Source organism: Zosterops lateralis (assembly GCF_965231275.1).
Source record: "Zosterops lateralis genome assembly, chromosome: 22".
NCBI lineage: Eukaryota > Metazoa > Chordata > Aves > Passeriformes > Zosteropidae > Zosterops > Zosterops lateralis.
In genome coordinates this window covers 6,826,651-6,842,474 of record NC_139782.1, presented here as the reverse complement: position 1 = coordinate 6,842,474, position 15,824 = coordinate 6,826,651, and the positions used below count along the sequence as shown (strand labels likewise).

General features: G+C 54.0%; 1 protein-coding gene across 1 annotated transcript; it reads left to right on the top strand.

The window, feature by feature from the left end:
• Positions 1–1,088: 1,088 nt before the first annotated feature.
• Positions 1,089–11,958, top strand: PERM1 (PPARGC1 and ESRR induced regulator, muscle 1). The gene is made up of 4 exons (XM_083876994.1): positions 1,089–2,239; positions 4,222–6,666; positions 8,835–8,951; positions 11,713–11,958. The coding sequence occupies exons 2-4, from the start codon at positions 4,224–4,226 to the stop codon at positions 11,790–11,792; spliced, it is 2,640 nt and encodes an 879-aa protein (XP_083733120.1). The 5' UTR covers positions 1,089–2,239; positions 4,222–4,223; the 3' UTR covers positions 11,793–11,958.
• Positions 11,959–15,824: the final 3,866 nt, after the last annotated feature.

Here is a 15,824-nt window from a genome sequence, read left to right as displayed (position 1 = left end):
GCAGGGCCTGGGTGGGGGGTCCCTGTCCCTGCCCCTGTCCTGCAGAAAACTCCTCCAGGGCTGTTATTTCTGTCCCTGGGATGGGGAGGAGGAGGAAGGTGGAGGGAGGAAGGTGGGAGGAGGAGGAAGGTGCAGGGAGGAAGGCTCTGGGCTGGCAGCAGCTCAGGGCTATTTCTGTCTGGTCTCCATGACCCGCCAGGTCACCCTTGGCCACCGTCACTGTCCCTGAGCCCACGTGGCCCTGGTGGCCCTGGCTGTTGTGGGACATCTGCCACACACCCTGCGGGCTCTGTCACAAGACCGTGGTGCTGACTGTCACCTCCTGATGTCACCAGGGCTGGCAGTGACCGCCCTGGGACAGCCCTAAATAGCTGAACCCTGGCCCTGGGGGGGCTCTGTGTCACCCTGGGGACCGTCACTGAGGCAGGAGAGTGGCTCTGTGGGAAAGAGGGACAGTCACTGTCACCCAGGTGGGACCTGTCACCCTTCCCTGTAGTTGTGGGACACACAAAAAAAGATGAAATATGGAATATACTCTCTATATATGAAAGATATTAAATACAGTATATATATATATATATATATATATGAAAGATGGAATATACTCTAAATATTTCAGGAGGCAAAGAGCATAGAAAAAAATGCTTTTATTGTATAATTTTTACTACTTTTTATAAGGTGTTTCGATACAGATTTAACATGGTTGGGGTGAATAGGAACAACACCTCTAATCCCATGGGTTAAACCAGAGAAACAGCAGGAAAGAAAGATGAAAGATTTCAAATATTTCAGGAGGCAAAGAGCAGAAAAAAAGGCTTTTATTGTCTAATTTTTATAAGGTGTTTTGATACAAATTTAACATGATTGGGGTGAATAAGAAGGACACCTCTCTAATTCTCTAATTAACCAGAGAAACAGCAAAACTCCACCTGGAGAAAGATTGTTTGGAAAAAGGAGAGTGACGCTGTTTTACACCACAACAACACAAAACTCTGAGATTTTCAGGAGGCTGAAAATGACTCCTTTATTTCTGGGCTGTGTCTCCCTTTTATCCCATTTCACACAGACCAATCTGATTGGTGAAACCTCTTCACTCCCATTGGGCAGAGCAGAGGGACAGCAAGGAGAAGTCCCTCCCAGGGAAAAAAAATAAATAACAGAGTTAAAATTACAAAACATTTCTCCTGTTTACAGAAAATTCCCTGGGAAAGGAATTTCAGGAAACCAAAACACCTCAGGCACAGAACCAGGGGTACACTGCTTTATATTTTTACATTATTTTATATTATTCTATCCCTTTTATCCCATTTCACACAGACCAATCTGATTGGTGAAACCTCTTCACTCCCATTGGGCAGAGCAGAGGGACAGCAAGGAGAAATTCCCTCCCAGGGAAAGGAATGAATGACAAAGTTACAGCTACAAAACCACTTTTTCCATTTACAGAAAATTCCCTGGGAAAGGAATTTCAGAAAAACCAAAACACCTCAGGCGGGGAACCTCTTTACATCGCTTGTAGAAAATGAACAGTTTGTGGGAGGGAAGAGAGGAGTCTTGAAGATTTCTTTTGGTTTGGGTGGTTTTTTGGGAGTTTTTTTTTTTTTGTTATTTTTCTGTTTGTTTGTTTGTTTGTTTGTTTTTTATTGGTTGTGGTGGTGGTGGTGGTTAGGGTTTTGTTTGTTTTTTGTTTGGTTGGGGGTTTTTTTGTATTTTTTTTTTTCTTTTACTTTTTTTTTTTTTTTAATTGGTGGTTGTTGTTGTTGTTTCATTTTCTGCCTTTGGTGCATGTGTGTTAATAAAAATCCATCTATTTACTTTCAAGCTGGGCCCATTTTGCCTTTTTTCTCCCAAAAAATCCCATTTTCCAGATGCGAAAAACAGCAAACACTAAATTTAATGAATATGAAACAACATTAGTATTCCTACCTGGTTCTGACCCAAAAAATTCACATTTTCACTCCCCTAGAGGGGATCAGGAGAGATCCTGATGCCCCCAGAGGTGGCACAGTCACCCCCTGCCATGTCCCCTCCAGTTCTATATTTGTCCCTGCCCTCTCCGGGCCGGTGTCACCCTGAGCTCAAGTGACACCGGGGAGGGAGGAGGGTCTATTTTTAGCCCCCGAATGGCCCTGGAGCCGGAGCCGGGCTCTGTGCCCCCACCGGGCATCATGTTGTGCTGGGTGGGCTCTGCTGTGAGACCCCTCGGATGGCTCTGTCCCCTCCCGGGGCTGGGGGACAGGTAGGACGGGCTTTGTCACCTCCCTGGTATTGTCACCCCCCGGTTTTGTCACCTCCTTGGCTTTGTCGCCTCCCCGGCTTTGTCACCCCCCGGCTTTGTCACCCCCCGGCTTTGTCACTTTGTTACCTCCCGACTTTGTCCCCTCCGGCTTTGTCACCTCCTGGCTTTGTCACCTCCTTGCTTTGTCACCCCCCGGCTCTGTCACCCCCTGGCTTTGTCACCCCCCGGCTTTGTCACTTTGTCACCTCCCCGGCTTTGTCACCCCCCAGTTTTGTCAACCTTCGGCTTTGTCACCCTCCGGCTTTGTCACCTCCCAGCTTTGTCACCCTCTGGCTTTGTCACCTCCCTGGTTTTGTCACCTCCCTGGCTTTTTCACCTCCCTGGCTTTGTCACCCCCAGTTTTGTCACCCCCCGGCTTTGTCACCTCCTGGGTTTGTCACCCCCTGGCTTTGTCACCCCTGGCTTTGTCCCCTCCCCGGTGTCCTGATCCCCCCGTGGCTTTGCCGGCACGTCCCGTTTGTGCTCAGGACCCTCAGCCCAGGGGTTTAGGGTGGATTGGAAGCAAAATGAGTAAAAAAGGGGTGGGAGGTGGGATGGTGCTGTGGGGAGAATCCCAAATCCCCTCTGCAGCTGTGGGTCATCACCCCAAATTCCCAGTGCAGCTGTGGGGAGAATCCCAAAGCCCTGGTGCAGCTGTGGGGAGCACCCCAAATCCCGGTGCTGCCATACTGGGGAGCAGTGACAGCAGGGACAGGAGTGGGGTGACACTGGGGACAGGAGTGGGGTGACAGTGGGGACAGGAACAGGGTGACAGTGGGGACAGGTGACAGCAGAGACAGGAGTGGGGTGGCAGCAGGGACATGAAAAGGGTGACAGCGAGGACAGGAGTGGGGTGACTGGGGACAAGACTGGGGTGACACTAAGGACAGGACTGGGGTGACAATGGGGACAGGAGTGGGGTGACAGCGGGGACAGAACAGGGTGACAGGGGGACAAGAGCAGGGGTGCACTGGAGACAGGACTGGGGTGGCAGTGGGGACAGGACTGGGGTGACAGCGGGGACAGGAACAGGGTGACATTGGGGCAGGACTGAGGTGACACTGGGGACAAGAGCAGGGTGACACTGGGGACAGAACAGAGTGACAGTGACCCCATGGCAGTCCAGCACAGCCCCCCCATACCCGGGGCCGGCATTTCCCGCTGGATGAGGATGGGATGGGGATGGGGATGGGGATGGGGATGGGGATGGGATGAGGATGGGGATGAGGATGGGGATGGGGATGGGGATGAGGATGAGGATGGGGATGAGGATGAGGATGGGGATGGGGATGAGGATGGGGATGAGGATGGGGATGGGGATGGGGATGAGGATGGGGATGAGGATGGGGATGGGGATGGGGATGAGGATGGGGATGGGGATGAGGATGAGGATGGGGATGGGGATGGGGATGGGGATGAGGATGGGGATGGGGATGGGGATGGGGATGGGGATGAGGATGAGGATGGGGATGGGGATGGGGATGGGGATGAGGATGGGGATGGGGATGGGGATGGGGATGAGGATGGGGATGAGGATGGGGATGGGGATGGGGATGAGGATGAGGATGGGGATGAGGATGAGGATGGGGATGGGGATGAGGATGGGGATGGGGATGAGGATGAGGATGGGGATGAGGATGAGGATGGGGATGAGGATGGGGATGGGGATGAGGATGGGGATGAGGATGGGGATGGGGATGGGGATGGGGATGAGGATGAGGATGAGGATGGGGGTGGGGATGGGGATGAGGATGGGGATGGGGATGGGGATGGGGATGGGGATGGGGATGGGGATGAGGATGAGGATGAGGATGGGGATGAGGATGGGGATGAGGATGAGGATGGGGATGTGGAGCAGGACAGGAGGACCCTGCAGGGCCAGTCTGGGGTGGGGGTCACCCCGCGGTGTCCCCCTGTCCCCACTGACCCTCCCCGCCCCGCAGACATGGATAACTTCGAGTACAGCATCCAGCTGAACGACCGCGAGTGGGCCGAGTTCCTGCGGGCGGCCGAGGAGTGCAGCCTGGCCCCGGCCTCGCTGGCCACGGCCGAGGACGAGCACATCGAGCCGGGGGACGCAGCGGGACCGGATTGTCCCCAAGGAGGCGACAACGCCAGCGCAGCCGGGCCAGGCATCGAGCCAGCCCCTGCTGTCCCACGTGGGGACGTGGCCGGTGTCACCGCGGTGTCATCGGAGCCGCTGTTGCTGTGTGACAGGGACAAGGACAGCCGCCTGTCACCCCCGGCCATGCCCAGCGCGCAGAGGAGGCAGCCACCAAGGCCACCACCCGCGGCCACCACCACCGGTGACACGGCCCAGGGCACGGCCACAGCAGGCGACAGGGACACGGAGCCCTCCGGAGCCCCCGGGCAGGGCGGGGATGCAGGAGGGGGACAAGTGGCACAACCAGGAGCGGTGGCACATCCAGGAGCAGTGACAGATCCAGGACTGGTGGCGCAACCAGGAGCGGTGACACAACCAGGATTGGTGGCACATCCAGGTGTGGTGATGGCACATCCAGAAGCTCCAGCAGCTCCATCCTCTGCCGAAGGACCGGCCCAGAAAAGCTCTGTCCCCCCAGAGCCCCATGGAGACCCCAGCCCGGCCCAGGTGACACAGGAGGGGGACAGGCCGAGCTCCCCGGGGGGATCCCCCACCGTGGTGAGGCCCAAGGTGCCCGCACAGCCCAGGAAAAGCCGCAGGCAGCGCGGGGCCAGCGCCACCGAGGGGGACAAGGACAGCCCTGGAGCCGGGAAAGCGCCGCCGGGGTCACCAATGTCCCCTCGGAAGGGCAAAGGGAAGGACAAGGCGGCCAAGGCAGCGCTGCTGAGGTCGGGCAGCGAGGAGGCTGCAGAGAACAAACGCCCCATGCCCGGCCCTGCTGGGGATGGCCCCGAGCCCCAAAAACCCAAGGGGAAGGAGCCGCAGTCTCCGGGGAAGGCAAAAGCCACCAAGGCCCCAAAGGCAGGACAGGCCGGTGGCCCGGGCGTACGTGACTCTGTCCCCGCTGTCCCGGCAGGGCAGTGCCAGGACATGCCAGGGGAGCCTCTGCAGCCCGGGAGAGACGCGGCCTTTGCAGGGAATTCTGCACAGGGGGCTGGCGGGGAGCCTGCGGCTGAGAGCCCTGGGGTTCCTGCTGCTGAGATTCCCAGGAAAGCTTCAGACATCCCTGGAACTCCTGCTGCTGAGATCCCTGGAATTCCTGTTGTTGAGATCCCTGGAATTCCTGCAGCTGAGATCCCTACAATTCCTGCAGCTGAGATTCCCAGGAAAGCCTCAGAGATCCCTGCAGTTCCTGCTGCTAAAATTTGCAGGAAACCCTCAGAGATCCACGGAACTCCTGCAGTTGAGACCCCTGGAACTCCTGCAGCTGAGATCCCTGGAATTCCTGCAGCTGAGATTCTCAGGAAACCCTCAGAGACCCCTGGAACTCCTGCAGCTGAGATCCCTGGAATTCCTGCAGCTGTGATTCCCAGGAAAGCCCCAGAGATCCCTGAGGTTCCTTCAGCTGGGATCCCATGGGAGCCTGCAGCTGTGATTCCCAGGAAACCTGCAGCTGGCATCTCTTGGGAGCCTGCAGCTGGAATCCCCAGGATTCCTCCAGTGGAGATCCCCAGGATTCCTCCAGCTGGGATCCCCAGGAGCCCTGCCATTGAGATCCCCAGGATTCCTCCAGCTGGGATCCCCAGGATCCCTGCCATTGAGATCCCCACCATCCCTGCACTTGGGATCCCCACAATTGGGATCTCCACCATCCCTGATCCCCCCAGGGCCATCAGCCCCCTGTGTTTTCCTGATGGATCCTCGGCCAGGCCCAACTCCCTGGACGTGACCTGGCCCGAGATGTACGAGTACCTGTTCTGTGACTCCCAGGAGGAGGAGGACGAGCTGGGCAGCTCCCCGGAGGGCAGGAAATCCCCCCTGCAAAGGGAAATCTCCTGGCCAGAACTCTATGAGTATTTTTTCAACGAGCCCGAAGGAGGCAGGAAAAAAGGCAAAGCCAAAGAGAGGAGGAGGAGGAAGAAGCTGAGTGGTTTGGGCCACGCTGGGCTGCAGGAGGAGGGTCCCAGCTCGGTTTCAGGAGAGGACACCGTGGTTATCCCAGTCCCTGAGGTGTATGAACATTTCCACACACAGAGACCCCAAAACACCATGGGCTGGAGAGGGATTTTCTCTGTGCCTTCGGCCTCGGAGGTGAAGAGAGCTGTGAGGGCTCTGAGGGCTCTGCTGCAAAGGCAGGACCGGCTGGGAGGGGGACAAGGACAAGCCCCCCTGAGCCCCTCGCAGGCCCTGGTGGCCCGGAGGTCTGGGCAGGAGCTGGCCCTGGTCCCGCTGGGAGGAGCCCAGGGGTGGCCACAGGATGAGGACATGGCCATGGCACTGACAGGTGAGTGCTGGGGGCACCTGTGGGGACAGGTTGTGTCACCCTGGGGGGAGATGGCCTGGGCTGTGTCACCCTGGTGTCCCTTGGGATGATCCCTCAATCTCCTCGGCTGGGATGATCCCTCTGTCCCAGCAGGTTTCCCTTGGGATTCTCCCTTTGTCCCCTCGGGCTGTCCTTTGGGATGTCTCTTTGTCCCCTCGAGTTTTCCTTTGGGATGTCCCTGTGTCCCCTCGGGCTGTCCCTTGGGATGTCCCTCTGTCCCTTCAGGTTTCCATTGGGATGTCCCTCTGCCCCCTTTGACTGTCCCCTGGGAAGTCCCTCTGTCTCCTTGTGTCCATTGGGATGTCCCTCTGTCCCCTTGGGTTTCCCTTGGGATTCTCCCTCTGTTCCCTCAAGCTCCCCTTGGGATGTCCCTGTGTCCCTTCGGGCTGTCCCTTGGGATGTCCCTCTGTCCCCTCAGGTTTCCATTGGGATGTTCCCTCTGTCCCCCTGGGTTTCCCTTGGGATGTCCCTGTGTCCCCTCGGGTTTCCCTTGGGATTGTCTCTCCCTCTGTCCCCTGGGATGTTCCCTCTGTCCCCTCAAGCTTCCCCTGGGATGTCCCCCTGTCCCCTCAGGTTTCCCTTGGGATGCCCCCTGAGATGTCCCTGTGTTCCCTTGGGCTGTCCCTTGGGATGTCCCTCTGTCCCCTGGGCTGTCCCTGTGTCCCCTCGTGTCCCCTGGGCTGTCCCTGTGTCCCCGTGCCAAGGCAGTGCTCGTGGCCAGGGCTGGCCAGGGAACGTGGGACAGTAAAACCCACCCTGACCACAAAAAACACCCCCCAGAGACCTCAGAGGTCACCTGGGTGTCACCTGTTCCTGGGGACAGATGAGAAAAACGGGAATAAAGGGAGAAATTCCACCCGGGAGCACAGACAGGGGTTTGGCTTTGAGCCCAAACGATGCTCAGAGTTAACACCAAACCCAAACAATGAGGGAGCCATCCCACAGGGAGCCTCAAAACCCAATCTTCCATCCTGTTCGCACGGAGGAAAAAAACCCTTTGAGGTGGTCACAGCTAATTAATCAGCCAGCTTTAATTAAAAGCCTTATCAAAGCAATAGGAGGGAAAATAACCTGATGTTGAGATAGGGCTGGAAGAGCAGCAGGGCAGGGAATGCAGAGCACCCAGGGGTGTCCCTCATCCCTGGAGGAGGCAGGGGTGGGGTGGGATGTCCAGGGGGATGCTGAGCACTCTCGGGTGTTGTCCTGGAGCTGGGGACACTGGGGACACTGGGGACACTGGGGACAGGAAGGGGACCTTGCCGAGTCCCTGGGAATGTCTCTGTCCCAAATCTGGCCCCAGACAATTCCAGCCACCACAGAGACCTGGGAAGTTCCACAGGGTGAGGCAGCCTGGGGTAATTTAACAAACATTTTTTGGGGTTTTGAACAAAGCGTGAAGGTGAGGGTGGTGACAAACGTGCCACTGTCCTTTGGGGACTCACAGCCCCCTCTGGCCTCACCCCCAGTGCAAGAACAGGAATTGTTGTGTCCTAAATCTGCCCCCAGACCCGATTCCAGCCAATCTCCAACAGAGAGCTGGGAAGTTTCACAGGGTGAGGCAGCCTGGGGTGATCTAACAAACATTTCCATGGGATTTTGGACAAAGTGCAAGGCTGAGAGGGGTGACAAATGTGCCACTGTCCTTTGGAAAGGCATAGACCCCTCTGACTTCACCCCCAGTGCAAAACCAGGAATTGCTCTGTCCTGAATCTGCCCCCAGACCCAATTCCAGGCAGGACAGAAATTGCAGGCACCACAGAGGGCTGGGAAGGTCTGCAGGGAGGTGCTGAGGCAGCCTGGGGTGGTTTAACAAACATTTTTTGGGGTTTTGAACAAAGTGTGAAGGTGAGGGTGGTGACAAATGTGCCACTGTCCTTTGGGGACTCACAGCCCCCTCTGACTTCACTCCCAGTGCAAAAAAACCCTCAGGGACAATTTCCCCAGGAGCACCAGGGCTTTGCTGTGGCAGGGGGAGGGCAGGGGGTGGCAGGGGAGGTGGCACACACACCTGGGGCTGCTGGGGTGGCAGGGGAGGACAGGGGGTGGCAGGGGAGGACAGGGGGTGGCAGAGGGAGGGCAGAGGATGGCACAGGAGGTGACACACACACCTGGGGCTGCTGTCGTGGCAGGAGCAGCAGAGGACCCGCGGGTGCTGAGCCACAAGGACATGTGCCTGGTGTTCTGTGCCTTCGCCTCCTGGGCCGTGAAGACATCTGACCTGCAGGCTCCGGATGCCTGGAAAACCAGTACGTGCAGTGCCCGCCTGGGGAGGGCTGGGGAGGGCCCTGGGGGCACCTGGCAGGGAGAAAAAATGGGATATTTATACCTGCAGGGGGAAAAAACTGGGATATTTTTACCTGCAGGGGGAAAAAACCCGGATATTTTTACCTGCAGGGGGAAAAAACCGGGATATTTTTACCTGCAGGGAGAAAAAACCCAGATATTTTTACCTGCGGGGAGAAAAAACCGGGATATTTTTACCTGCAGGGGGAAAAAACCGGGATATTTTTACCTGCAGGGGGAAAAAACTGGGATATTTTTACCTGCAGGGGGAAAAAACCCGGATATTTTTACCTGCAGCTCCCTGGGGTGAAGCTCAGCCTTTTCCTGGTTTTGCAGGAAAATCTAATCCTGATCCCTTTTGTGCTTGTGACAGATCCGGCCCCTGGCAGGGAGCAGTTGGTCAGGACTTCTTTGGGATCTGGAGGGAGCAGGTTTAGATTCCCCCATCCCATTTGGGATAAAATTCCCGTGTTTTCCTGATGTTTATTCCTCTGCCCCCAAACGCAGGAAGAGGCATCATCATCATCCTCCTGCAATTCCCTGCAGATTTACAGGCCCCTCTCCTCTCCAACCCCTGGGGAGAGAGGAAAGTGAGGAAACCCAAATTCCCTGAACCCCACAGGACTGGGGTGAGCAGGGAATGTCTCAGGAAAAGCAACAACCCCAATTCCCGCCCTGGATGCAGGAAAAAACCCAAATTCCCTGAATCCCACAGGACTGGGATGAGCAGGGAATGTCTCAGGAAAAGCAACAACCCCAATTCCTGCCCTGGATGCAGGAAAAAACCCAAATTCCCTGAACCCCACAGGACTGGGGTGAGCAGGGAATGTCTCAGGAAAAGCAACAACCCCAATTCCTGCCCTGGATGCAGCAGCCCCAGCCCTGCAGAGCTCTCCCAGGGCCAGAATTCCTCATTCCACGGGAAGAAATAAATGCCAGGGCTGAGTCTTCCTGCTGCTTTTCCAGGCGAGGAGAGGAATGTTCCCTGCTAAGGTCACCAGGAAGGTGACACCCCCGGGGCTGGGAATAGCTCCTGAGCTCAGGCTGCTCCGTCACAAGCAGCTCTTGGCCTGTTCCCCCAGGGCTGAGGAGGATTTTTGGGATGGAGAACGTGGCCCTCGGAAAGGTGTGGAAAGAGGGAGAAGCTCCTCGTGCCCCTGGGGTGGAATAACCTGGGGAGGAGCAGCTCCATATCCCAGAGCAGTGATTCTCTCTGGGCATTTGGGGCTTCCAACAAGATGAATTTTGTGTTCCTCTAACGTGTAAATCAAAATCCAGTCTGGATTTGAAGCGTGGAGCCCGAAAAACACAACTTGGATTCTCGGTTTTGTTTGGGAATTGAGGGAATTTAAAATATCTTATGAACCAAATCAAAAATGTTGGGGGTGAGTGCAGAGCAGGGCTTGATTTGTCTTTCATCCCCGTTAGTTATTTCTTGTTTTTTGATTTGGGTTTTTGGATATTTTCTGCTTTTGGATGGGACCAGAAAATCCCCAGAAAATCCCCAAAATGGGATTTTTTTTTTCTTGGTGTCCTCCTGTTCCAAACAGAGGCAGGACATTCAGGTGCTGTCCTGAAGCCCTGGTGGGGATTTTGTAGTGTTTCCTTTCTCATCCAAGATCGAATCTCCAAATGAACCTGTGACTCCAAAAAATCCATGAAATCCCCCTCTGGATCTGTGTATCCATTAAATCTCCTTCTGGATCTGTGCATCCAACCAATCCATGAAAATCCCACCTGGATCTGTGACTCCTTAATTCTCCTTCTGGATCTTTGTATCCACCCAATCCATTTAATCTCCAACTCGATCTGTGAGTCCAACCAATCCATGAAATCTCCTCTGGATCTGTAACTCCACCCAATCCATGAAATCTCCTCTGGATCTGTGTATCCATTAAATCCCCTCTGGATCTCTGTATCCACTCAATCCATTAAATCTCCCTCTGGATCTGTAACTCCACCCAACCCATGAAATCTTTGGATCTGTGTAGCCATGAAATCTCCTTCTGGATCTCTGTATCCATCCATTCCATGAAATCTTCTTCTGAATCTGTGCATCCATTAAATCTCCTCTGGATTTGTGCATCCACCCAATCCATCAAATCCCCCTCTGGATTTGTCACTCCACCCAATCCATGAATTCTCCTTCTGGATCTCTGTATCCACCCAATCCATGAAATCTCCTCTGGATCTGTGCATCCGTTAAATTTCCCTCTGGATCTGTGTATCCAACCAATCCATGAAATCCTCATCTGGATCTGTGACTCCACCTAATCCATGAAATCTCCTTCTGGATCTGTGCATCCATTAAATCTCCTCTGGATCTGTGTATCCGCTCAATCCATTAAATCTCCCTCTGGATCTGTGCATCCACCTAGTCCATGAATTCTCCTTCTGGATCTCTGTGTCCACCCAACCCATGACATCCCCCTGTGGATCTCCATCCCAACCCCTGCCCACCCCGAGGGATCCTATAGAGCCTTTCCCTTTAACCCACCCATTTTTAACAGAACGGTGACATCTCCCTGAACCCAAACCTGGGACTGGACGTGTCCAGTCGGGTTTTGGGCAGCCGGGAACCCACTGGGAAGGGAAACCCAAAGGCAGGACGGGGCCGGGATGGGGACAGGAGCATTCTGTGACCCCTCCAAGGCTGGGGAAAGACCCCGAGGTGTGTGAGGAGCCCCTGGAGTCACTGTGGGAATGTGTGGGGTTGTTTTGCAGTGTTCCTGGCCAGCTTTGGCACCCTCTCGGCCATCCGCTACTTCCGACGGCAGGTCAGGGAAGGGCACCCCCGGACTTAACCCCTGACACGCCGGAGCTGCCTGCCCTGGGGGCCAGAGGGGCAGAGCCCAGGGGACTTTGCTGTGGACAGAGCTGGAGGAGCCTGGACAGAACACCCAGAACTTCTCCAGGGCCAGACGGGACCGCACAGAGAGAGCGAGACTGCCCTGGGGACAGGAGGGGACAGTGGGGACAGGATGGGACAGGACAGGACAGGACAGGACAAAGGGCTGGCACTGCCCTCCCCTGGGAATGTCCACCTTGCTGGATTCACAAGAAGACGCTGAGAGGCCCCATGAAACCGTGAAGGAGGATAAAGATGAGCTTTAGGCCGAGTTTGGCTGAACCCAGGCTGGGCACCGGCCCTGGGGGATGGAGGGGACCCTCCCCAGGCACAGCCCAGGATTTGATCCCTCCAGGAGCGCCCTGGGACTCTCATCCCCTTGGATTTCACTCCGAGAAAGTCCCAGCCTGGGATGAGGTTTGTGCTGTACGTGGAGTCCAAAGGCACCGATGGCTCTGGGGATGGGGTGGGGACAGAGGACATGTCCCCATCCATCCCTGGGGACAATTAAGACAGGGACATGTCCTCATCCCATCCCATCCCATCCATCCCTGGGGACAGCTGAGGTGGGGACATGTCCCCATTCCATCCCATCCCATCCCATCCCATCCCATCCCTGGGGACAGCTGAGACAGGGACATGTCCCCATCCATCCCTGGGGACAGGTGACACAGGGACATGTCCCCATGGGTCCCCCAGGGGAAGGGACAGCCCCAGGGACACACTCAGGGTGGGAAGGGTGGCATGAAAATGGTCTGGGAGCTCCGGGAAGTCTCAGGAAAGTTGGACAAGGAGGGAGAAGGACGTGGGAGGGTTTGGCGGCGCCAATCGGCAGGAAAAGGGGATTTGGTTATTTGATTTATTTCCTTTCGTGCCTCCCCGAGGGGCTGGGGGAGATGTGGGGTGAGCCCAGTGTGGGGCCGGGGAGGGCTCCAGGAATGGAAAATGAGGGGAAAGAATGAGATGGTTCTGAATTCCCTTCCAGGGTGGAGTTGGGATCCACCTCAGGCTCTGGGGGCTGTGCTGGGCTTTGTCTCCTGAATTAAAGAGGGGAATTTGAGTTCTTTCCTTGTGGTGGGGTTTGTCTCCTGAATGAGAGAGGGGAATCAATGTTCCTTCTATCGTGGTGGGCTTTTTCTCCTGAATTAAAGAGGGGAATTAAAGTTCCTTTCCTGGTGCTGAGGGTGCCCCGGAGTTTTGGTGTGTGCAGGACTGAGTTGGGATTTGTCTCCTGAATAAATCAGGATTCCTTCACTTGTGGTGGGGTTTGTCCCCTGAATTGGAGAGGAGAATCAAAGTTCTTTTCCTCATGGTGGAGTTTATTCCCTGAATGAGAGAAGAGAATGAAAGTTCTTTCCGTCATGGTGGGGTTTGTCTCCTGAATTGGAGAGAAGAATTAAAGTCCTTTCCTCGTGGTGGGATTTATCTTCTGATATACAGTGAGATGTGGGGCTGGGGGTCAGAGCTGGATGGGATGAGGAGGAGGAGGAGGAGGAGGAGGAGGAGGAGGAGGAGGAGGAGGAGGGCAGGTGGAATGTGCTGGAAGCTTCTAATAAAGTTCTGTCTCATTTACTACTCCTGTGTCCGTTCCCTCTGTGGGGAAAAACCCAAATCAGGCATAAAATTTGTGCAGAAGAGGTTTTATTGGGGATTTTTGGGGGTTTTATTGGGGATTTTTTGGGGTTTTATTGGGGATTTTTGGGGGGTTTTATTGGGGATTTTTGGGGGGTTTTATTGTGGATTTTGGGGGGTTTTATTGGGGATTTTTTGGGGGTTTTATTGGGGATTTTTGGGGGTTTTATTGTGGATTTTTGGGGGTTTTATTGAGGATTTTTTTGGGTTTTATTGGGGATTTTTGGGGGTTTTATTGTGGATTTTGGGGGGTTTTATTGGGGATTTTTGGGGGTTTTATTGTGGATTTTGGGGGGTTTTATTGGGGATTTTTGGGGGTTTTATTGTGGATTTTGGGGGGTTTTATTGGGGATTTTTTTGGGTTTTATTGGGGATTTTTGGGGGTTTTATTGTGGATTTTTGGGGGGTTTATTGGGGATTTTTTGGGGGTTTTATTGTGGAATTTTTGGGATTTTTTGGGGATGTTCTGGGGAGAATAAAAACTCTCTGACCTGCAGCTGATACATCTCAGGTGGATATTTAATATATTAATATTTAATATATTTATTGCATCTGAGGAGTTTTTACTCTTATATTTACTATTACTATTAAAGGATTAAAATAATAATACCAGTATTTTATTATTGATATAGTAAATATATAAATATATTCTATTTATATATAACAGAATAGTATACATAATTATTTATTTATATTTACTATTATATAATATAGTAAATATATAAATATAAGAATATAAAATATAAAAAAATATATAAATTCTTATATTTCCTTTAAGGAATAAGTGCTTATATTATATTTACAATTATATTTAAGGAGTAAATGTGTATATATATTCTTATATTTCCTTTAAGGAATAAATGTTTATACTATATTTACTATTATATTTAAGGAGTAAATGCTTATATATATTCTTATATTTCTTTTAAGGAATAAATGCTTATATTTACTATTATATTTAAGGAGTTAATTGCTTTGAGAGTGAATTGCTTGACACAAGAGATTCCCTTGACTTGAAAGTCAAGACCCCAGACCCCCCCGGGCAGACCCCAAACCCCCCTGGAGAGACCCCAGACCCCCTGGAGAGACCCCAGACCCCCTGGAGAGACCCCAGACCCCCCTGGGCAGACCCCAGACCCCCCTGGACTGACCCCAGACCCTCCTGGGCAGACCCCAGACCCCCCTGGACTGACCCCAGACCCCCCTGGGCAGACCCCAGACCCCCCTGGAGAGACCCCAGACCCCCCTGGAGACCCCAGACCCCCCTGGAGAGACCCCAGACCCCCTGGAGAGACTCCAGACCCCCTGAACACACCCCAGACCCCCTGGAGAGACCCCACACCCTCCTGGGCAGCCCCCAGACCCCCCTGGAGAGACCCCAGACCCCCCTGGGCAGACCCCAGACCCCCCTGGGCAGACCCCAGACCCTCCTGGGCAGACCCCAGACCCCCCTGGACTGACCCCAGACCCTCCTGGGCAGACCTCAGACCCTCTGGAGAGACCCCAGACCCCCCTGGGCAGACCCCAGACCCCCCTGGAGAGACCCCAGACCCCCTGAACACACCCCAGACCCCCTGGAGAGACCCCAGACCCCCTGGACTGACCCCAGACCCCCTGGAGAGACCCCAGACCCCCTGGACTGACCCCAGACCCTCCTCACAGACCCCAGACCCTCCTGGGCAGACCCCAGACCCCCCTGGAGAGACCCCAGACCCTTTTTCTCAGTTCCCAGACCCCTCTCCTGAGCTCTGTGACCCCCCAGGGATGCTCCGGACTCCACCACAGGAGTGAAAATGAATTATAAATGAATTATTAAAAGGTTCCAGGAGCTCTGGGAGCCTCTGCCACGCTCAGCCAGGGATCAGCAGCAGCAGGAGGAGAAGAGCAGCCTGAAATTTTAATGCTTTGTTTATTCTCTGACCTTTTCCTCTCACAGCGAGGCCGAGCGTGCCTGGGATTTTCTATTTCTATTTTTTTTTTTTTTTTTTTTTTTGGTTCACGGCCAAAACCAAGATCAAACCTCTCAAATTCAATAAAATTCAATATTTTCCCCCTCTTCTTTCACACACTAAAATCAGTAACCAAACACGGCGAACCTGAAAATTTTAGTTTGTTTACGATTTTTCTTTTTTCCTCTTTTTTTTTCCCCTTTTTCCTCCAGCACAAGGAATTTCAGATGGATCATTTGATCTCTTTTTATGCCATTTTTAAACCCGTTTGGGTTGAGAAACCCAAGGATTTGTCACGGATAAAAGGGGGTTTTATTTCCTGTGGGTATCCAGGATTTTTCACCTTTCCCAGGACAATCTGAGTGACCTTTGGTGCCTCATCTGACACCCCCCGGTGCCAGAGACGT

What these genes read in the sequence shown, in the direction of transcription:
- PERM1 (XM_083876994.1), top strand. Translation starts at nt 4,224, where the DNA reads ATGGATAACTTCGAGTACAGCATCCAGCTGAACGACCGCGAGTGGGCC. An exon ending in CATGGCCATGGCACTGACAG is followed by an intron (nt 6,667 to 8,834) that starts GTGAGTGCTGGG and finishes CTGTCGTGGCAG; the next exon opens with GAGCAGCAGAGGACCCGCGG. An exon ending in TCCGGATGCCTGGAAAACCA is followed by an intron (nt 8,952 to 11,712) that starts GTACGTGCAGTG and finishes GTTGTTTTGCAG; the next exon opens with TGTTCCTGGCCAGCTTTGGC.